The sequence below is a fragment of the Typopeltis vanoorti genome, chromosome 4, assembly GCF_054136105.1.
Source record: "Typopeltis vanoorti isolate ZY-2024b chromosome 4, IOZ_Tvanoo_1.0, whole genome shotgun sequence".
Taxonomy (NCBI): Eukaryota; Metazoa; Arthropoda; class Arachnida; order Uropygi; family Thelyphonidae; genus Typopeltis; species Typopeltis vanoorti.
In genome coordinates this window covers 94,783,241-94,808,365 of record NC_143552.1, presented here as the reverse complement: position 1 = coordinate 94,808,365, position 25,125 = coordinate 94,783,241, and the positions used below count along the sequence as shown (strand labels likewise).

Sequence of the window (25,125 nt, the reverse complement as noted above, 5' to 3'; positions counted from 1 at the left end):
TTATTATTATTAAAAAAAAAAAAAAAATTGAGGAAGATAGACATGGATGGATGGAACGCGTTCAGAGAGTGAGGGCGGAAAGATTGCCAGGGCAAGCCTTGGGGTACAGGCCATTGGGAACGTCCTCTTGAACGATTCAACGATGACTTCTAAGGCCGGAACAGGCCATGCTGGGCCTGGGTCCTTGATGCGTATGATGATGATGATGATGATTATTATTATTATTTACAGTATCTCCATTGAGTCTAGAGACTCATCATGGGAGACCCAAAATAACTATTATACACACAAAGCCTATCATACTTCTTAAACTCATTCATTATCAGGGCATTCACAACTAATTCTGGTTGATCATTTCATTCATTCACCACTCTCCATGCAAAAAATCTAGTCCATACACACCCTTACTAACCACACTCTTACATAACTTCCACAGATAAACCCTAGTTCTCTAATTTGTCATATATTGAAAAATTCCCTTTGCATCAATTTTATAAAATCCCCTTTAATATCTTATAAGTTTCTATCATGTTCCCTCTTTTACACCATCACCTAAACTTTGTAACCCACTTTCAATCTGTCCTCATAGGGAGAATTCCACAGACCTGTCACCAACTTGGTCACTTGTCTTTGAATCCTCTCTACCACCTGCTGATCCCCCTAAGAAATCCAGGTTACCAAATCTGTGCACAGTAGTCAAGATGTGGCTGAATCATAGTCTTGTAAAGGGGGATAATAACTTCTCCTGTCTTTACTCTCAGCATGTTTTTCAAGTAATCCTTTGAGCAGTTTTACCAACTTTTGAAATATGCCCTCTGAGTTTCAACTCTCTCTCTCTCTCTCTCTCTCTCTCTCTCTCTCTTTAGCATTATCCCAATTTAGTAGCCTCATCAATTTTCTGCAATCCAATGTCATCACTGTGATACACAGTATTCAACCTTTTCAACCAGAAGTGCATAACCTTACATTTTGCAACATTAAATTGACAATCACTATCCTTTGCCCACAATGCTAATTTATTTAATCATCCTGCATGATATCTATCTATCTATCTATCTATCTATCTATCTATCTATATATATATATATATATATATATATATATATATATATATATATATATATATATATATATATATATATATATATATTCACCATAGACTACTCTTTGTTGTCTGTCTGTCAGCCACCCACTATCCATGCTATTAGCTTCATATCCATTCCCATTTGCTCTATCTTTTGTAATAGTTTTCCATGTGGTATTTTATCAAATGCCTTTCATGATACTGCTAATTTATTTAATCATCCTGCAGGATATCTACACCACCTTTATCAACTGTTGCTCACCCCAGTTTTGAATCATCAGAAATGATCATGGTGTAGCCATTTCCTTTATCCAATTCCAGTGTAACTTTATTATAAAATGTGAATAAAAATAAAATTTGTGATAATCACCATGAAAGAATTGAGGAAGAACCATTTAACTTACACATTATTCTACATATTCCCCATGAAGTATTATGCACTTGTTACAACACTGCTGCATCATTTGCAATCCTCTAAGAAAAAAAAATCTCATAAGAAAATATCATTTTTGCTCTAGGTGTTTGATCAGTACTTTTTTTTGTTTGTTTTGTTTTTAATGAAAAAAAAAGTGATATTTGACCATATTTTTTGCATGCAAGGCAGAAAATGTTATCTTATTTTTTTATTGTTCTGTCATACATGCTGAAAGTTGTTTGTTGTTTGCTATATGAACTAGAAACCATGTTCTAGAGCAGGGTTTCTCAAACTGTGTGCCACGGAAGGTGAATAGGTGTTCTGCGAGAAGTTCTGGAATTTGTCATTTTAGTTTTCTAAGCATTTTTCATGAATAAATATTTTATAGTAAAAATATTCTGAGGAGAATAATATTCGTGAATATCTTGAAAAGCTCAGACCCAGAATACCTAATAACATCTGTTTATCGTTAATTTTCACACATCGAAACCTTTCAACATTTGGGAAAGGGAATGCCGCTGTTTATGATAGGTCATAAAAATTGCCTGCAAGTGGATTATAACAATGGGCAGCGTATCCTCTGTTCTCAAAACTGAAGGAAAGGACATCTGTGTAGCAAATGTCAGTGACCAAGCAGCATATTTTTAAACATGGAAATATTCATGAATTATCGTTAATTTTCACACATTGAAATCTTTCAACACTCGGGAAAGAGAATACCGCCGTTTATGACCGATCATAAAAATTGCCTGCAAGCCGATTACAACAATGGGTGGCGTGTTCTCAAAATTGAACGAAATAACATCTGTGTTGCAAATGTCAGTGACCAATCAGCAAGGAAGTATAAAGAAAATTTTTCCACTGAAATTGAAGATCTCAAATCTATTAATACTGAATACTTTCTTCGCAAGTTCGTATTTCAGTGTGTAAGTGCTTGTTCTGAAACCGGAGTGCCATGATTTTTTTAAAAGTAATAGGAATACAGAGTTAAAATCTAATATGAATAAGAGACAAGGCACTTTGTTTAATTTTGGTGTAAGAAATCTCTTATTGAAGGTTGTGATTTAACAGATAGTGATCATCCACCTCAAGCCTACAAAGATCTCCAGGATGTACAAAAGGAGGGGAAAACTACCAGCACACAGGAGAAAAAGTTTGCATTCACTCATAATTACTCATAATAATATTATAAATATATTTGGTGATCAGAATGGGATATGTCAATGAAAATCAGCACAAAATTAATTTAATGATGTTTGCCTGAAGAAACTACGACATGCTACAAGATTTCATTAGTCCAGTGATTGATAACTAATTTAAATATAATTTATATTTGTCAACATGCCACACAGTATACATAAGCATACTAATACTCTTTATGTAGGTATTTAACATAAGTATTAATAATTATTATTAATAATAATTATTAATACTTATGTTAATATATGAACTTTAAAAAATTTTGGAAAGGTATTTACAAGTAAATTTGTTGGGACCGGGCCCCTCAGAAGAAAATAAAATCAGCTAACGCCTTTTTTATTCCCGTATATAGGGAGTAGGCAAGGCGGCTTTTAAAAAAAGAATTCTTCTTACTCTTTTAACTAATTTTTATAATTAATATCTGATTTATTTCGAACTGTTACTGAACATTTTATCAAATCATTCTTATTACAATTGCTTTTACATTATTTGATACGGTTTAGTACTTTTCTTACAAGTATTGTTACAATTCATATTTACTTTTGTGTGTTGCAGTCTTTTTTTACTATTTTGCATTATTCATTTACTTTTATATTATTCGACATTTCTTATTTATAATCTTATTGTTTTTCATACTAAAGTTACCTTTACAACACAATTCTATTTGTTTTTATTATAGCTCTGACAAATATTGGAATTTGAATATTATTGAAAAAATACCCGTGGATTCTTGTTTAAAGACAGGAACTTTAACACAAGGAGGAGCAAGTACTTCTGCTGACACATCTACTCGTATGATTGGAGAAGATATGGAATTGCAAACTGTGGTTTCTTCAAATATTAAGTTTATTATTAGATTTATTATTAGGTTTAAGCTAATATTAAAAAACAAGAGTCATCTAAGAACAGACCAAAACGAAGTACCATGAAAATTAATTAAATTATGGATTTATGTGTATTGGCAATACACATGCTCCTGATGCAATGTGTGTGTTATGTAATAAAATACTAGTAAACAGTTCTTTGGCTCCAGCTAAACTTCATAGGCACTTCGAAACGAAACACACTGATTACAAAGGAAAAGATATAAATTTTTTTAAGAGATGACATGACTCGCTAGAAAAATCTAAACTTCAAATGGCTACAATTGCTACAACTGAAAATGCAACAGAGGCATCTTTTCGCGTGAGTTACTGCATTGCACTTCATGGTGAAGCTCATACAATTAGTGAGATGCTCATTAAGCTTTGTGTGAAAGACATTGTATCATGCATGTTAAACGAGCAGGTCGCTAAAAAAATAGATGCAGTACAATTATCAAATGATACTTTTTCATGTCGCATCAAAGATCTTTATGCTGACATAGAAAAAGAGCTAATTCATCGACTTAAGACTTTGCAGTGAATATTCATCACAAATGGATGAATCTACAGATGTTGCAGGACTCACTGTATTACAAGTGTTTGTTCGTTACATATTTGATAAAAGTATTGAAGAAGATTTACTCGTGTGTGAATATCTACAAGAAAAACTACCGGAGAAGATATATTCAACTGTATTAATAATTATATTACAAAACAGGAAATCGGTCGGAAGAAGTGTATTGATATTTGTACAGATGGTGCTCAAGCAATGGTAGGAAAGATGAAGAGAGTTGTAACAGTATCCTGCAAGTAGCTACAAGAACCACCAAAAGTCATTGTATTTTGCATAGACAAGCAATAGTAACAAAAAGAATTCCTACATATTTAAAAACTATTTTGGATGAAGCCGTAAAAATGATCAACTATGTAAAATCTCGACCACTTCAATCCAGATTATTTAAAATTTTGTGCGATGAAATGGGTGGTGCACATAATGCACTTTTATTACATACCGAAGTGAGATGGGCTATCCAGAGGAAAAGCATTATTGAGGCTTTTTGAATTTCGTAGTGAGTTAATGGTCTTGATGTCACATAATTTAGGACAAAATTTTATTGAATTATTAAGAAATTCTTCATAGTTGATGAGTCTTGCTTATCTGGCAGATATTTTTACAAAGTGCAATGAAATTAACTTATCATTACAAGGAGGGAATATTACAATTTTTAATACAAGAGATAAAATCACATCTTTTAATAGGAAGTTGCAATTCTGGATTTCTATAGTTGAACAGAATAATTTTGATTGTTTTCCCACCTTGTGTGAATTTTTGACTGAAATAAATTCTAAAGTAAATGAAGAAGTATCTAACTTAATTTTAGAACACTTGCATGACTTGAAATCAACTCTTTTGCAATATTTTCCAAAATCCAGTGAGGACAATTCCTGGGTTCTGAACCCATTTACAGTGACAGCTAAGCCAGCAGGCTTCAGCGCAAGTGATTATGAAAATCTAATTGACTTAATTAGTGACTCTGATTTAAAACAAAAATGCAAGGAACTGCCAATAAATGATTTCTGGACAAATTTAACAGAAGAGTATCCCCAGTGTGTCAAAACTAGTTATTCTTGTTTTACTTCCTTTTACAATGACATATTTATGCGAGGCAGGATTTTCATATTATGCTGCAACCAAATCAAAGTCCAGGAACAGACTCGATGCTTCACCAAATATGAGAATTCAACTTTCTAATATTGTGCCTGATATCAAAAGAATTTGTAATTCAAAGACCCAAAAACATCGGAGTCATTAAGAACTTAATTTGCAATATACGTGTTTTACTATTTTTATGAGTTTTGTTTTTATTAATTGACATTTGACAATAAATGATTGTTTTTTCTTAACGCTTATTTACTCATTTATTTTATTTATATTTACCTACCGTACAAAACCAGCACACAGGAGAAAAAGTCTGCATTCACTCGTAAGTACTTATAATAATATTATAAATTTTTGGTGATCAGAATGGGATCACCAAAAATGGAAAGGCCTAAACATGTCTTGCGCTGCCTTATTACAGTCATTTATTTACCATCTAAAGACTTTCACATAATCCATGCCACCTGAAGATTCAAAACCCCGATTGTTGATTTGAGAGTGAATGCTCTAATCACTTGGTAACTAGTCTGGCAAATGTGAAGTATAGTTGAGTTGCTAGAATAAATAACTAAGTCATATTTTTATGACAAGTCTTTTTAAAAAAAAAAAAAGAAACAGTGACCAACAGATACCAAAATATAGTGACTATTGCACACCAAAAATCATCCCTATGGTTTCCCTAAACCATAAATCCAGTCCTTATTATTACTATTTTTTTTAATGTTAAACCTATTTTAAAAGTTATATATCCATTTATTCATTTTTGAAATTATGGATTTTACAACCGTGTTATAACTAACTTTTTATTATCCCGACGTTTCGATCTTCATATCAAGATCATCATCTGGAGCATACACAAATATACAAGACAAGCTGAGTTACATTACAAACCGTAAGCTAGAGAAACGATGATTTGATCACATGTTATTCTACTGGCATGACCTCTAGTGAAAAAAAAATTATTTATAAATAACATCAAGCTAGATTTAATTTAATATAACATACATGAATAAACATTTTTTCTTATAGATAGTTTTCTTTCAGTAACAATGATGTCCTATTTTTAGTATTACAATTCTTATTTTTGATTTAGGATCCTGGATTTACTACAGTCTTGTTTATAGTTGTTCTTAGAGAGAAAGATTCCGTGGGTCGAATATATGCCTTCCATATGTATGGGATTTTTAGACCTTCAATATTGTTCAGATTAGGGTGGTTGATAATGATCTCACAGGCTTCCTTAAATTTGCGTTCATACCATGTTTTGGTGTGATGTAGGTGTTCTAAAATTACGTTAGATACTTCTTCATTTACTTTAGAATTTATTTCAGTCAAAAATTCACACAAGGTGGGAAAACAATCAAAATTATTCTGTTCAATTATAGAAATCCAGAATTGCAACTTCCTATCAAAAGATGCAATTTCATCTCTTGTATTAAAAATTGTAATATTCTTTCCTTGTAATGATAAGTTAATTTCATTGCACTTTGTAGAAATATCTGCCAGATAAGCAAGACTCATCAACTATGAAGAATTTCTTAATAATTCAATAAAATTTTGTCCTAAATTATGTGACATCAAGACCATTAACTCACTACGAAATTCAAAAAGCCTCAATAATGCTTTTCCTCTGAATATAATATTATATTTATTATATAATAATAAATGTTAATAGTGCTTTTCCAGTCATTTCTATGTAAGGTGTTCAGGGAATGATCAGAAAGGCCAGCTTCACCATAATTATTATATTTAATGTGTCGTTTATGTTCTTTTTGTCTGATAGGAATTGTGCGTCCTGTTTCTCCTACATATATGGTATGTTACAGGTGCAATGAATACGGTATACTCCAGGGTGGGCAAAGCGGGAGGGGGGGTCTCTGGATGAGTTGAGTAAGCTTTTTAATTTTGCAGGAGGTTTAAAGGTGGCTTTGAGGTTGTATTTTTGTAGTATTCTGTTTATTTTGTCTGATGTCCCTTTAATGTAGGGAATGGTTATAGTTTTGTTGTAGTCTGGTTTGTCTTTGTTTTTTATTGAGGTCTTGTAGAGAATTTTGTTAATAGTGTTTTGGCTGTACCCATTTTTTTGGAATGTATTGCTGATCACTTTAAATTTGTCTTTCAGCGCCTGTTCACTGGAGCAGATTTTCAGAGCCCCTGTTTTTTAGAACATTGATGACACCTAGTTTTTGAGTTGGGTGGTGGGTAGGAGTTTATGTGTATATATTGGCCAGTATGTGTCGGTTTTCGGTAAACCGTGAAGGAAAGATTGCCAGAAGGAAGACGTGTGACAAGTGTATCTAGAAACAGAAGTGTGTTCTGTTTTTCAATCTCAGTTGTGAACTGTATGCATTTGTGTTGTTTGTTTAGGTGACTAAGGAATGTGTCTAGTGTCTGGCGACCATGGGACCAGATCGCAAAAACATCATCAACGTATCTAAGCCAGACTTTGGGTTTTAAAGGGAGGAACCTAAAGCAAGTTGCTCAAAATGTTCCATGTAAAAGTTAGCAATAGGGGGGATAATGGAGAGCCCATGGCTGTGCCTTCTTTTTGTAGGTAGAAAGTGTTTTGCCATACAAAATAATCAGAACGTAATACATGCACAAAGAGCACCGTGATATCTGGAGGGAATTTGTTCTGTAAAAGGATTGTGTCATTGATTGGGACATTCGTAAAGAGGGCAGAGACATCAAAACTGACTAATAAATCATATTTTTCTAATGTAATGTCTTTGATGATGTTTATGAAGTGTTGTGTGTTTTTGATATAGGAGTTGCTGCTAATTTTTTGGCTAAGTGATAAGTTGGGCTATCTATCCTTTCAACTATAGGCCTTAGTAGTGTGTTTTCTTTTTGAATTTTCGGTAGTCCGTAATTTCAGTAATTGACTTAAGTAGTTTCTCTGTTTTATTTTTTATTCTATTGGTTCAGTTGTAGTTAACTAATTGGTATGTATTATTGTCCGAGACCAGCAGATTTATTTTTTCTACATAAGTGGTTCGGTTTAAAATAATGGTGGCACTTCCTTTATCTGCTCTAGTTATTACGATGTTCGGATTTGACTTTAGTGATTTCATCGCTGTTACTTCGTGTTTGGTTAGGTTGCTTGTTATTGTTTTGTTATGATTTAAAATGTTGGCGGTTTCTAAACGTATTTTTTCTGCTGTGTTATTTGAGATGAATCTTAGGCTTCTTTCAATATCAAATAAATTCAAGTTTGTTTATCGATCTGGCTGCTACAGCATAATTTAAATCTTTGTTTAGTATCGAGATTTCTCCTTTGTTTAAAGCGTAGTTGGATAGGTTAATGATGTTACTGTTACCTGTAGGCGACTGGTGGCTCCTGTTGTTTCTTGCTTATGGTTGGTTGTTATTGTTCACTGTGGAGAAATTTGCATATATTGGCTGGTTCTGTCGATCTTTTAGTCTTTGGAATTTGGAAATTAGGTTTTCCTTTTTCGTTTTTAGGATGTGGTTCGCTGTGTTTTCCGTAATCTTTTCCAGGATCATCCAGATATCTGCGTTTATTTAGCTTGAAAGTTCCGTTTTTCCTTTTGTAGTTGGTTTTGTGTAGCGGCTAAGTTCTTTCTGGTGGCTTGAATCTGTTCATAACTGTTCAATTCATGGTTTACTGAAAACCGACACATACTGGCCAATATATACACATAAACTCCTACCCAACACAAAAACTAGGTGTCATCAATATTCTAAAAAACAGGGCTCTGAAAATCTGCTCCAGTGAACAGGCGCTGAAAGACGAATTTAAAGTGATCAGCAATACATTCCAAAAAAATGGGTACAGCCAAAACACTATTAACAAAATTCTCTACAAGACCTCAATAAAAAACAAAGACAAACCAGACTACAACAAAACTATAACCATTCCCTACATTAAAGGGACATCAGACAAAATAAACAGAGTACTACAAAAATACAACCTCAAAGCCACCTTTAAACCTCCTGCAAAATTAAAAAGCTTACTCAACTCATCCAGAGACCCCCCCCCCTCCCGCTTTGCCCTCCCTGGAGTATACCGTATTCATTGCACCTGTAACATACCATATATAGGAGAAACAGGACGCACAATTCCTATCAGACAAAAAGAACATAAACGACACATTAAATATAATAATTATGGTGAAGCTGGCCTTTCTGATCATTCCCTGAACACCTTACATAGAATTGACTGGAAAAGCACTAGTTGTCTACATCACACCAAAACATGGTATGAATGCAAATTTAAGGAAGCCTGTGAGATCATTATCAATCACCCTAATCTGAACAATAATGAAGGTCTAAAAATCCCATGGAAGGCATATATTCGACCCACGGAACCTTTCTCTCTAAGAACAACTATAAACAGGACTGTAGTAAATCCAGGATCCTAAATCAAAAATAAGAATTGTAATACTAAAAATAGGACATCATTGTTACTGAAAGAAAACTATCTATAAGAAAAAATGTTTATTCATGTATGTTATCTTAAATTAAATCTAACTTTATATAATTTATAATTTTTTTATTTTTTTTTTATTATTATTTTTTTTCACTAGAGGTCATGCCAATGGAATAGCATATGATCAAATCATCGTTTCTCTAGCTTACGGTTTGTAATGTAACTCAGCTTGTCTTGTATATTTGTGTATGCTCCAGATGATGATCTTGATGTGAAGATCGAAACGTCGGGATAATAAAAAAGAGTTAGTTATAACGTGGTCGTAAAATTCATAATTTCGAAAATGAATGCTGATCACCATGTAACACTAAAATAAAGGATTATATATCCATTTAACTAGGCTATTGCCAGCCTAGTTACCAAGTGATTAGCATATTCACTCTCAAATAAAATCTGGGTTTTGAATTTTCAGGTGGCATGGATTATAGGAAAGTCTTTAGATGGTAAAGGATTTTAATAAGGCAGTGCAAGACATGTTTAGGCCTTAATAGTAATAATATGTAATAATAGTTTTATTGAATATACAATATATATATTTTTTCCTCTGATGAATTTCAGTGGATCAACTGGGAAACCAAAGGGAGTGTTGCATACTACTGGTGGTTACATGCTGTATGCTGGAACAACATTCAAGTACATTTTTAACTACCATCTTAATGAAGTGTATTTCTGCACAGCAGATATTGGTTGGGTTACTGGACATACCTATGTTGTTTATGGTCCTTTGTTGAACAGTGCAGCAAGTGTTTTGGTAAGTAAATGGATAGACTTTAAAGATAAGTTTAACATTAAAAAAAATTTCACTAGACTTTTAAAATAGGTTTAACATTAAAAAAATAGTAATAATAAGGACTGGATTTATGGTTTAGGGAAACCATAGGTTTCCCTAAACCATAGATCCAGTCCTTATTATTACTATTTTTGGTGTGCAATGATTTTGGTGTGCAATAGTCAATGTATTTTGGTATCTGTTGGTCACCGTTTCTTTTCTTTTTTTTTTTTTAATATGTGGTTCCTATTCATGAAAGGTTATTATAAATCTATAGTACATTTTGTACCATGGGTTTATTAAGGATTTTTTTTTTGCCATTTTTATCAGTTTTATATTTTTTGTAATATATTTATTTTTACATAGACCAGAAAACCTGCTCTAGAGAACAAACATGAAATTTTTCAGTCCACTTCAGGCCTCCAATAAGCATGGTGGTCTCACACTGGGTGATGAAATACATCTCCCACTTAAAGACAATCAAAAACATCCATGCTCATGGCAGGATTTGAACCCACAACCTGTTGGATAGAGAGCTGGTATTATTATTATTATTACCCAGACCCCATGGAGTCAAAGACTCATCTAAGAGGTCCTTTTATCATACACACAGCTCATCATACCGTGCTTTAAACACACTAAAATTCTCTGCAGACACCACACTCTCGAGCAATACATTGCAATCATTCACAACTCTGCATGAAACAAACCTACTTCTCACTCCCCTACTCACACCCTCTTTATATTTTTTTCAGGGATGACCTCTGGATCTCCTGCTATTTTCTGTAGAACCTCTCCAGCATTGATCATATAACAACCCCTTTCTAACTTTTAGGTCTCTATCATATCTCCCCCCCCCCCTCTTCCTCCTGTCCACCAGACTCTGCAAATTACATCTTCTCAGTCTTTTCTCATACTCGACATTCCAGAGGTTAGAAACTACCTTAGTCAGTCACACCTCTGGACCCTTTCCAACATCTCTTCGTCCTTCTGAAAACCAGATGACCAAATCTGGCACAATAGTCCATGTGTGGCCTGATCAAAGCCTTATACAGTGGAACAAGAATCTCCCTAATTCTATGCCCTTTTTTTCTGTATCGTGTGCTTAATCTCTTTATTCATCCATTTCACACCTACCTTATTTAACCTTCTCACCCTTGGAATACATTTAGACATTGCATCTACTAGATAGTTTTTGAAAATCCCACAAGCTGCATTGATCTCTTTTCCAGTTAACTTCTCATTCCATGCTACACCTGCAAGCTGTCTCCTGAGCTCTTCATAATCCCCCCCCCCTCCCTTGTAGTTCCAAATCCCCTTTTCTTACAGAGGTCTTCACACTGCTGGCAATCACCCAGGTAATAACTTCATGGTCACTCTCACCAATTGGCAGGTGATTTGACACTTCATTTATAATTACATCCTCTGATGAGATAACCAAATCCAAGACCCTCTATCCTCGTGTGCCCTCTATTACATACTGTCTGAGGTAGTTGTTCCTCAAAAACTCAAGAAACTCATTTCTTTACTTCCAGTTGCTATCTCATCATTCCAGTCTATATTGCCATAATTAAAATCGCCCATAATGATCACTCTTTTCTTATTTGCTTGGCTAATTTGATTATACATTTCATAGTCACTAACCATCCACATTACCTGGTCAACATCCAACCAAGTATTTCATTCCATTCACCTCTATCTCACACCATACTGCCTCAAAACCACTAGCACTATTTCTTTCTTGCATCTCTGCTTTGTATGGACATAACTCTTTCTCTATCATCAATAGCACTTCCCCCCTCCCTTTTTATCCCTTCTATCCTCACGAAACACATCATACCCTTTAATCTCTCTCTCTATTCCTCTCAGGATGTCGTCCTCATCTGACCATGTATTCTAACCACTCAGCTAACTAGGCTGGCTAATTTATACTGTTCAGTATAATTCATTCAGTAATTTAAAATTATTTCATTAAATCAAAAGTTAATTATTTTACATGATACATTGCAAGACTTTTATACATTAGCACAAGATAGGGAAGTTGGAGAGAATGAAACAAGCATGATAAGTAAAAAGTGCAGGAGGCAAAAAAAAGGAAGCAAAGGAGGAAGTGCAAGTACAGAAGCAAATAAAAAAAGGATATAACTGATGTACTAGATAAGAGCATTATATAAAAGGCAGAAGATTCTCAACATACTGAGGCACTGTGCAAAAAGATGTAAGTGAAAGAGACAATTGTTGACATTTGAATGACATTTGAAGTCTAGTAAATGAAGTATCAGAAATGACAAGAAAAAGTTGTTTAGTGAAATAGAAGAAGAGAAGATTTTGAATCTCTTGCTGTTGCATGGTAAGAGTAAACTGAGAAGAAGGGCGATCATCATACATGATTCGATGCATAGTTCTTTAGGAGGAGTGATGTGCAATTCATAGATCTACGTGATGAGTTTGACAGACAGAAGGATTTGTATCTTCAAGATGGGCTTTATGTGAACAGATATTATTATTATTATTATCTGAGACCTCCAGGGAGTCAAGGACTCATCGAGGGAGGCTGTAAATTACCCAACCCAGCTATCATACCTACCCTTGAATTCACACTAGATGCACTCACTACCCATAAGGATAAATTACTCCACTCACTCACTGCTCTCTGGGAGAAAAACCTAGCTCTTAACCCTTTTTGACTGAGAGAACCTTAACTTCCATGGATACCCCCCCGTGTTCTCTCCCCGCCTTCCATATAACGAAAAATTTCATCATTTGAAATGCTATAGCACCCATTCAAAAATTTATAGACCTCTATCATATCACCCCCTCTTTTTCCTGTTAACCAGAGAGTCTGTAATCCACATATTTACAATCTGTCCTCATAACCTAAATCCCATAATCTGGATATAATCTTTGTAACTCTTCTTTGCACCCTTTCCACAGCTTCTTTATCCCCTTGGAACCCAGGAGACCAAATCTGTGCACAGTAATCCAAGTGTGGTCTTATCAAAGCCTTATAAAAAGGCAAAATTACTTCTTTATCTTTACATGTCAAGGTTCACTTCAACATACCAATTATCCTCTGAGTTGTATTTGCAACTTTTGCTATGTGACCTTTGAACTTTAAATTCTTATCCATCAATACACCAAGATCCCTTGCCTCTTCAGTTTCTTGTAGCATAACCCCACTAATATAACATGCCTCTGGAACTCTAATCACGTCAAAGTGCATAACTTTACACTTACTAACATTAAACTGATAGCCATTTTCGTTAACCCAAATTTCCAGTCTATTCAAATCATTTTGTAATTTCTGAATATCAGTAGCATCCCTGATTGCCCTGCCTATCTTTGCATCATCAGCAAACAATTGCAAATCTGATGATAGATCCTGCTTGATGTCATTAATGTATAGATTGAACAATAATGGCCCAAGGACTGAACCCTGAGGTACACCACTGGTTACCTTAAATCTGGCAGATTTACACCCACTGTATACCACTTTTTGATATCTGTCTGTCAATCATCCCCCGATCCAAGTCAATAGATTATGTTTTAGTCCCATATTTTCCAGTTTACACAACAGCCTATCATGTTCCTATCAAATGCCTTAGAGAAATCCAACATTATCCATTCCCTTTATCCAACTCGGCCGTAACATTGTTATAAAATATGAGCAAATTGCTAAAACCTGATGATATGATGTCACATGCTTAAACAAACTTTTAAAGCAGGAGAAGAGAGTGTGAGTGGGTGTTAAGAATGGGAAAACTATCTTAGGACTAAAGATATGATAGATTCAGCACATGCTAAAGGCAGTAACATTGTTATAAAATATGAGCAAATTGCTAAAATATGATGTCACATGCTTAAACAAACTTTTAAAGCAGGCGAAGAGAGAGAGAGTGTGAGTGGGTGTAAGAATGGGAAAATTATCTTAAGACTAAAGATATGATAGATTCAGCACATGCTAAAGGGATTGTAGTGATGTGATTAGAACTGTGATTGTAATAAACATGTGAAAAACCAAAAACAGTGGTGTAGGGGTAACCATAGCAAGAGAAGGATCATAATTATCATGCCAAATAGCAAACACATCATCAACATAGCATAGCCAAGCCAGTGGTTTTAAAATGCCTGTATTCATAGCTAGCTTTTCCATGTGTTCCATGTAGAAACTGGCTAAAGGGAGAGAAAGGGGGGAAACTGATTGCTGTCCTATCTATTTGTTTGTATATCTTCCCTTTTCATGGAAAGAGAGGCATCGTGGATCTTAGGTTTCTCGGTAAATAAAAAAACTTGCATATACTATAAATTTAAATAGTTCAAATATATCAGGGGAAAAATGTGACTTTAGTAAATCAAGGGTTTCAATTAACAGTATAAAATCTCTCATGATATATAACTATGTAACTTATCATGTTTGCTTTTACATGTCTTTTTAAGAGGAATGTACTTAGAGAAATGTTAATAACTTAAATGAGCCTTTGTTAAAATAATGTGGCACATGATGTCATCATGTAACATGTTAACTCATGTCTAATCAGTAAGTCTAATTCTAAGAATAGTGAAGAATTCTAAGAATTGACATATTGGCAATTTCCAAAAGACACGCGAAATATGACGTCATCATGTCTGAAGGTCAGTACATTACCATATATGGAATGTTCGAGAGACACGCGCATGCATACAATGGAAGTCTTGGTGTATATATAAGTCAAGAAGGAATGGGGGTCTTATGGTTTTCACCTTCTCTTACCTGGGTCCCCCGCCACATGAGGTCCGTTGTTGGTAATTGAAAGAGAAGCATCATTTGTCTTAGGGTTTTTCACCTTCTCTTACGCCACATGAGGTCCGTTGTCGGTAATCGAAAGAGCGGCGTCATTTGTCTTAGGGTTTTCACCTTCTCTTACCTGGGTCTGCCACCGCATGAGGTCCACTGCATATTACCGCCATGCTAAAGGCCCTAAAGGGCATAGAATAATCGATGACTCGGGCAAAGAAGAAGAAATTTGGTTGGAAATCAAGAACAAGCCAGCAGAAGGAAAGAAGGCAAAAGGGAGCACTTCCGTATGAAGAAAATGATTCATGTAAAAGGCAGTGCTGAACGAGAATTGTAAGTACTTATGTATGTGATAATTCTGAACAATAATGTACATGAAGAGTGTCTGTTTATGGATATATTAAGATGTAAATTGATATTGAAATAAACTTACTCAAGGTATGCTTTATTGTCAGTTTGTGTATATATGACTGGCAGGATAATCTAGATTGTGATTTAGCTTTAAGGAAGTAAATTAGAACTAAGTTTGAATTAGGAAGAAATGAAAATAACAAAGAATTATAATAATATCTATCTATCTATCTATATATATATATATATATGAAAAAATTAGTTTGAATGACTATAATACCAAGAATAAAAAGAATGAAGTTTAATGCTGCGATACTACTAGTTTTGTTGAACAAAATTCAACTTATTCAGGTATCAAAGACAAAGAATTATGTAAAATAACAGAGATATAATAAAATTACATTAATAGAACTAATATAAAAGACTGATGAGCTTGAAAAGAAGATAGTCGAATCTAAAGAAATACCCTTGATTCATCCCATATAAACAACAGCCTTAGCTACAATCTTTCTGACGCACACATTGCCACTGTCCAATACTGCCACTTTTGTGACAACTCTCGCATGCAGTCAACTTTAATTGGAATTCCAGCATGCATTCCTGTTTTAAACTGTTCTTCAGTCTTTTATATTAGTTCTGTTGATGTAATTTTATTATGTCTCTGTTATTTTACATAATTCTTTGTCTTTGATACCTGAAGAAGTTGAATTTTGTTCAACGGAACTAGTAGTATCTCACATTAAACTTTATTCTTTTTATTCTCGGTATTATAGTCATTCAAACTAATTTTTTCATAACATTATCTACCGAGTAAATATGTATGCCAATATATATGTTAATTTGAATCAAACTGTAAATATTCCTCTTTGATTTAATTAAATGGTTTGTGAACAACAGATTGGACTAATTCTGTCAATGCACTATCCTGAAAATTTCAAACCTGCATAAGATTAAAGTTTAGGTGATCAATAATCAAGCCACGACTAATTTAAGGTAAGGATTAGCATAAGCGGGGAATACAAACACCATCTGCTTTGTCTTTGGTTTAAAATCTTATAATCTCGCTGAGCTCAATACATAGTCTAACTGGTGCAGTTGTAAAACAAATTAATTTGTTAGATTATAGAGCGTGAAGATATAGGATCTAATAGAAACAAATAAATGGTGGCAGTCAATAGTTAAGGTAGTGGACAATTTACAATTTGCCAAGTTTTAAGTAAAAGAGAAAACAAATACAAAGTGGGGTAATAGAAGGACAGAACGTTTTATAACAATGATCCCTTTGTAAATAGTGAAGTGATATCAAAACTAATCATTACGTCTGAACTTTTTAAGATATCGTTTTCTGAAATACTTTTTAGGTGAACAGAATTTTTATCAAAGGAGGATGAATTATTTGTGAGCTAGCTATGAATACAGCCACTCTCAAACCAGTGGTTTGGCTATGCCATGTTGGTGATGTACTTGCTGTTTGACTACATGGTCCAGACACATTGGGTACATTTTTAGTGCATTTAAATAGCCAACACTCTAAAATCCACTTCACAATGGAACAGGAAGCTAATGACTGTCTACCCTTCCTGGATACACCAATCACATGGCTTCCAGATGATTCCTTATCTTTTTTCTGTTTATAGAAAACCCACACATACAGGGAGATATTTGCACAAACATTCACACTATCATCCAGCTCTACGGTATCCTAAAAACACTAATTACTGCTAAACTTACTCACTTACGTCACACCATCTTAGCTAATGGGTATAATCTCTATAGGATAGAAAAAATGTTAATTGCTCCAAAGAAATTCCCTCCATTGCCTACCACACAAGACCGCAGCAAAACATTTACCATCTCATAATTCAAGGCACATCTGAAAAGATATCTAAAGTGCTCAATAAATATCAGTTATGCAAAGTATTTAAACCTTGTCAAATTGGCAACTCTCATCCATTCACCTAAGGAAAAACTGTCTTTATCACATCCAGGAGTTATGAAGTGCCCTGTTCTTGTGTCCAGGTTACACGTTGGTTAGCATTCATAGTGAAGAATTTATGGAGACACAACACACGTGTTAGAATAATTACTTTATTTATCATTAAGAAAGTAACATTCGACTTTTTAACCTCTGTATTGAAGTTGTCATCAGGAAAACATACATATGTACAGGATACAAGGTACATGCCACCACACTACACTTCTTCTTCTTGAGTATTCTGCAATTGAGTAGGTTCTTCTCTTAGTAGCAAAAACTTTCCTTCCACTCTCTTCTGTTCTGAGCCTTCTCTTTCAAGGTTGTGTACCTGTCTCCATTCAGCATGACATCTAGCATTGTTTTCCTTATTCTTCCTCTGGATCTTTTTCTGTCTATTTTACCTTCGATGGCATCTCTGATGATTCTATTCCCTCTCAGAATATGTCCGATCCAGTTTCCTTTTCTTCTTTTTATCCTCCTTAACAGATTTCTTTCTTCTTCTATTCTTTTTAAGAACTCTTCATTAGTTATTATTATTATTATTATTAGGTCTCCAAGGAGTCAAAAGACTCATATGGGAGGTCCTTTCTAGGAAACACAAGTCTATCAAGACTCATCGTGGGATGTCTCTCCTAGGAAACACAAAGTCTATTATATTAATAGACTTTAAACTCATTGACCGTTCTCGCTCTCACCACTCTATCAGGCAATGCATTCCACAGTTCAACCCCTCCTCATCCTCTTGCTCACAGTTTCCTTTTGTAATTTTCAGGAATGGCCCCTTGTCATCGCTCTTTCCGCTGTTCAACCAAGCGAAAGAACTCCCCGATGTCAACCCTGTAACCACCTATCAACAGTTTAAAAGTCTCAATCATATCACCTTTCCTAATTCTATCCACCAAACTCTGCAGTCCACATTCCCTCAGCCGATCCTCATTACTAACATTGTACAGTCCTGAAACTGTCTTTGTTATCCACCTTTGTACTCTTTTCACAGTTAATTTATCCCCTCCAAATCCTGGAGACCAGATCTGAGAACAATAGTCCAATTGTGGTCTGATCAGGGTCTTATACAACGGAATGATAACTCTTTTATCTCTAGAGGTCAGCCTCCTACTCATTATTGCAGCAATATTCTGTGTTACCTTCACCACCTTTGCAATATGTCTCCTGAATTTCAGGTTTCTATCAATCATCAACCCCAAATCTCTTCTCTCCCCCTACTTCCTCCAGTATAGCTCCTCCAATAGAATATGCAGTGTCCCATCGATGTGTCCCAAACCTCGAGACCTTACATTTTGTTGCATTAAACCGACACCCCCATTTATTTGCCCATCTATCTAGCTTATTCAAATCCTCTTGCAAGCCTGCTGCATCTGCATAATTACTAATAACCCTTCCCAGCTTTGCATCATCCACAAACAACTGAATATCCCCCTGCAATCCACAGACAATGTCATTGATATAAAGGTTAAACAATATAGGTCCCAGCACTGAGTCATATGGGACCCCACTTGTAATCCTCTGTCTCCTTGAAACTGCTCCATCATACACAACTCTTTGATACCTATTGGACAGCCAATCCTGAATCCAGTTGACCAATCTGACATCCAGACCCATGTGCTGCAACTTAAATATCAGCTTATCATGTGGCACCCTATCAGATGCCTTTGCTAAATCCAAGAAAATGGCAGTATATGTCTTTCCTCTCATCTACTGCTCTTGTAACTTTATTATAATATGTTAGCATATTACTAAAACAAGAGCGCCCCCTTCACAAATCCATGTTGACTCTCGCAGATAACATTATCCTAATCTGCGCAATGTTGTATACGGTCCCTAACTAATTTCTCCAAGATCTTAAAAACTACTGATGACACACAAACTGACCTATAATTAGACACTTCCAGTCTGCTACTGCCCTTATGCAATGGCACTATCTTATCTTCCTTCCATTCCCTGAGCACCTTTCCCATAGCCAGACTATCATTGAAAAGCCAGGTCAAAAGAGCTGTCAGTTCTTTAGCACGTTCTCTCAAAACTCGTGGCGAAATACCATCCAATCCCACAGCTTTACTGACATCCAGAGTACTCAGTATTTCAAACACGCTCTCCTTCTCACCTCTAAACCTCGAACCTGCCCTATTCCGCTAGTATTAAAATTTACTCCTCCAGGATGAAATACTCCAATACAGTTTTCATTGGGCAATTCCACTATGTCCTCTGCATCAGTCACTCTATTCCCATTTTTATCCCACAATGTCATTCTTCCGCAATCATTTCTCCTCCTACTGGCCACATAGGTAAACAATTACCGAGGATTTTCTTTGGATCTTAGGGCCAATCTCTTCTCATATTCCAGTTTCGCCTTTCTTACCATGCTAGTCACTCTCCTGGCCTGTGTTTTATATTCTTCATGCATCTGCTCTTCACCTGTCTCCTTATTTGATTTTTTCCATCCTTCTCCAAATCTACATATCAAAGCTTTCCAAAATCTTAATTTCTTCTTTCTTCAATGTCCAAGTTTCAGCTGCATAGAGGGCAACACTCCACACATGACATTTTATTAGTCTTTTCTTTAGGTTTCTATCCATTTTATTTCTGAAGAAATTCAATTTTCTATTAACTCGTTCATTGCCAAGCTGAAAATTGGAATTTCGTGTGGTGGCCAATTTTTTTAATTTTTTTTATTTAGTTAGCGGTGTCCACGCGATAACGCGTGATCGGCCGTTTGGTGAGAACTCGCATCACGTGATTGGCAATGAACGTTCATTGCCAATCTGAAAATTGGAATTTCGTGTGGTGGCCAAATTTTTTATATTTTTTTATTTAGTTAGCGACGTCCACGCGATAACGCATAATCGGCCATTCGGTGAGAACTCGCAACACGTGATATCGCTTGATTGGCAATGAACGTATTAAAGGAATCTCTATTCTTGCTTTTATGTCACTTTTACATCTTCCATCACTGCTAATCACACTTCCTAGATATTTAAATGTCTTCACTTGATTCAAATTTTCTCCATTTATTCTGATATTCATATTTGCCTCTTTCCTTGCTATTTTTGTTATCTTTGTTTTTCTTATGTTAATTTTCATTCCATAATTGATACAGGATTCCAGTAATCTGTTCAACAAATGTTGTAGTCCTGTTTCAGTATTTGATAATAATGCCTTGTCATCTGTATATCCTATTGCAAATATTTGTCTACCTCCAATCTTTATTCCTTCTCCTGAATTCTCCAGTGCTTCTTTTAACATTGCTTTGGAATACACGTTAAACAAAATTGGTGACAGAGAACAGCCTTGTCTTACTCCTCGTCTAATGATACCTGGTTCTGTTGTACCATATATGTCTCTCACCATGGCACTTTGTCCCATATATAGTGAAATAATTAGCCTTCTGTCTTTCCAGTCTATACCAATCTTTTCCATTACTTCCACCATCTTATCCCATTTTACAAAGTTAAAAGCTTTTTCAAAATCTACATAACAGATATTAACTTCTTTATTAACACTATACTATATGGTTTGAAGGTAGGTCCTCCAAATTCTTAATATTAAGACATGTCATATTAAGACAATCTTCAAACCCCCTGCAAAATTAAGAAATTTACTTAGCTCTTTCAAAGATCCCTTTCCAGACTTTGCCCACCCCGGGGTTTACAAAATTCAGTGTACCTGTCACCTACCTTACATAGGGGAAACAGGATGCACCATCCCAATTAGAAAAGCACTCCAAACATGTCACAGAATTGACTGGAAAGGCACTAAGTCCCTACACTGAACCAAAACCTGGTTTGAAAGAAAATTCAAAGAAGCCTGTGAAATCTAAAACATCATTCAAATCTCAACAAGGATGGATTAAATATTCCAAGAATTTGGAGGACCTATCTCCAACCCATATAGCATACAGAACAACCCCAACAGAAGAAAATCTTAATACAAGAGGACTTTAGAAATTGTTTAATGTAGTTCTATTTTTTTTTTATTTATTTATTTTTATTTTATTTTTTCCACCAGAGGTCAGTCTAGGGTAAATGATTAGCAAACATTTAGATTAATCTTACTTTTGTGTAGTGTATTGTCATGTAGCTTGTATCCTGTACATATGTATGTTTTCCTGATGATGACTTCAATACAGAGGTCGAAACATCGAATGTTACTTTCTTAATGATAAGTAAAGTAATTATTCTAACACAAGATGTGTTGTGTCTCCATAAATTCTTCACTATGAAGGAAAAACTGTTGACTTCCACCTCGGTGAACATAAAAAAATACATCTGACACTATTGTTATGGCAAGTCATGTCTAGCAGATCATGCTTTCGATACCACTTCACACAGAATCAATTGGAAAAAAACAGAAGGGTTACACAGAAATCATTTGTAAGTCCGAGAGATTGTTTTTGGAATCTACAGAAGCTTTAAAACGTACTCCAAACCTCAAAATAAGTATGGCTGTATAAATTTACCAAAAATATTGCAGACAGTCATTTTAAGGTCTAATTAATATTTGTTTTTTCTCTTTTTCCAACACAGATGGCACCTAATTAGGACTTTAGTTCCTTGTGTTGTTCGTTACAATTTTTTAAACTAATCCAACTATTATACCAAATTGTTGTTTCGTGTACTGTGACAAACTGATTTTGTGCTCTGAAGATGCTGGATATAATACCAGTAAAATATCAGCAAATAAGTTAATAAATATTATTTTCTTATCATTCTATGTTGTCATCAATACCCTGAAAATAAATCACAGGTACTGTGAACACATAAGCCTTTCCAGATGTCTTCAGCTTATGTTTCATGAAACTCACCCGTCTACAATCCAGCTACACCCAAACAGTAACGTCATCATCTTCCCATCCCATTCATGTATTGTCTCCTATCTAGGAGTTTGACTGCCATGATGTGACTCATGGTTGACTGGGCATAACAACATGTGGATGTGGTGAGGACCTTACACATATCGAACTCAAGCATCAAACTGTAGGCCTATCGGTGTGTCCGGTGTTGTGGTAAAGTTGTTGGAGAAGCTTGTGAGAACTAGGATCCAGAGTTGGGTTGACAACAATGGTATTATCTTTGATGGACAGCATGGATTTGTTAAAGGGAGGTCATGTTTTAGTAATCTACTTACTTATTACAATAAAGTGACTGCTTCCTTGGACAGAGGAAAAGGATACACAGTAATATACTTGGATTTTGCAAAGGCTTTTGATATTGTACCTCATGATAAGTTGACAGTCAAACTAGAGAAGATGGGGTTGGATATTAGATTAGTGCATTGGATTGGAGACTGGCTATCTGATAGGTATCAACAAGTTGTGTATGGAGGTGCGATTTCCATTCTTGTTCCTGATACTTCTGGCATTAGTATATAGAAACTACAGCATCCCTTTAGGCACTCACCCACCTTTGCTTCCTGAATTGACTACCTTATTCAACATTTTTGCTTGAGAGATTAGTTTCCACACTTGTTCATTCTCACTTGCCTCATGGGTGCCTTCACACAAACTCACCTTCTTCCACCCTAATTGCTTAAGTTTTTCTGAATTTGTGCTTCAGCATGCTTGGTGAACAAGGCTATCTCTAGACCTCTAGACAACTAACACCATTTAGATGCAGTCCATCAATATTGTATAAATCCTTCTTTCCATCAAATAGAGACCACAGATCCACAAATCCTACATCATTCTTTCTGCACAAGCTACATATATGCTCATTAGCTAGAAATGCTCTCCTCCTTAATTCACTTCTATCATACCATGGTAGGAGAGTTACAATCTTTATCTTCTCACTCTTCAATTTTGCCTCTTCTAACAACTCCTTCACATCCTCCATCATAGAATACTTCTCGCCTCTTAAATCATTTGTGACATCCAAGAAAATCATTTTCTTCCTCTTACCTTTTTGATCCAGATGGTGTGACTTTATGTATAACATCACACTGCATTTACTTTTTCAAATCATCTATTATTTGCATGCTATTTTGTAATTAGCTGTTGTTGCCACTGAAGACGGCCTGTAATATTCAGGCTGAAATATATATGGCCTTAAATAAATAGTATTATTTTTTGTATTTTTATATGTATTTATATCCCTTGAATATTTTCATGTTAATTCAAGAAACCTCTCATGACACAAGTCTCTCTTAAACAGCAAGTGATACAACCTTTATTCTGACTGAGCATTGAACTTATCATATGAATATTTTACACAGAAGAGAAATAAATGATGTTACAATAATTGAATGAAACTATAATTGCCATCATCATTCTTATTATCATTATTAAATTCCTGATATGTACCCTTAAGGAGTGTAGAGGATATGATGGTACTACATGAAAAATAAGAAATTTAGTTTAATCCTTTATCCCAATGAGAGCAAACAAAGTTTGCGCCTGAAAATATCTTCAGGACTGAATATAGTGTTGTACTATCTTATCTGGGTAAGTAGTACAACACCAGGCAACTCATAGCAAATGTGGAGCAAGCTACCAACAATCCTACCCCAGTATCTCCCAAAATGCAAAACACATCTCCTTGTGGATATGTATACTGTTATGCATTAAGGGATTGGCCACTACCCAGACTAGTTTCGACCTTTATTGAGGTCTCTTCAGTGGGAGCCAGGCCCAGAGTTGGAGATACCAGGCAGAAGCAGTAACAAGGTCATCTTTACCTATAGGAGTTTATTATTATTATTATTAAACAAGACCTCATGGAGTCAAAGACTCATCTGGGAGGTCCTTTTATCACACATACATCATACTGTGTCTTAAACACACTCAAACTCCTTGCAGACACCACACTCTCAGGCAAGGCATTCCAATCATTCACAACTCTGCACGAAAAAAACCTGCCTCTCACTCCCCTACTCACACCCTCTTTATACAGTTTCCAGGGATGACCTCTGGTTCTCCCCTGATCTCCCACTATTCTCTATAGAACTTCTCCACCATTGATCTTATAACAACCCCTTACCAACTTGTAGGTCTCTATCATATCTCCCCTCTCCACCAGACTCTGCAAATTTCATCTTCTCAATATTTCCTCATACTCAATTCCAGAGGTCAGAGTTGCCTAAAGGTTTGCCACCTTTTTTTATTAAATTACTCTGGATTTAGAGAAAGATGTTGAAAGTTTATTTTTCAGGTTAGACTATAATAAATTTAGTTTAATCCTTTATCCCAGTGAGAGCAAACAAAGTTTGGGCCTGAAAATTCCTGCAGATATCCTAAATTTATTATAGTCTAACCTAGTGAAAAATAAACTTTCAACTACATGAAAAACTTACATCATTACTTACTTCTTTTCTACAATTTTCCCCCAAATCAATCTGTTACCTGTCAAGACTCCAACATTATCAAATCTTATACTTCTATCTTCTAAGGCACTTTTTACTGTATCAATCCACCTATATCTTGGTCTTCCTCTGGGTCTTTTTCCTGCCAACCTGGCAGAGAACACTTGTTTTGCTAATCTTTCCTTTCCCATTCTGTTTAAAGGACTGTATCACCTGAGATTAGCTCTACTAACACATTCCTGGATGCCAATAATGTTGAGTTCTTTCTTA

At 35.1% G+C, this 25,125-nt stretch overlaps 1 protein-coding gene across 1 annotated transcript in view; it reads left to right on the top strand.

The window, feature by feature from the left end:
• The window catches only part of LOC150107505 (acetyl-coenzyme A synthetase, cytoplasmic-like), a 319,474-nt gene that overhangs the window by 159,264 nt on the left and 135,085 nt on the right, over window positions 1–25,125 (top strand). The window contains exon 8 of the mRNA XM_090391354.1: window positions 10,234–10,426. Coding sequence (XP_090247480.1) covers window positions 10,234–10,426 — 193 coding nt within the window. The remainder of the gene's footprint in view (window positions 1–10,233; window positions 10,427–25,125) is intronic.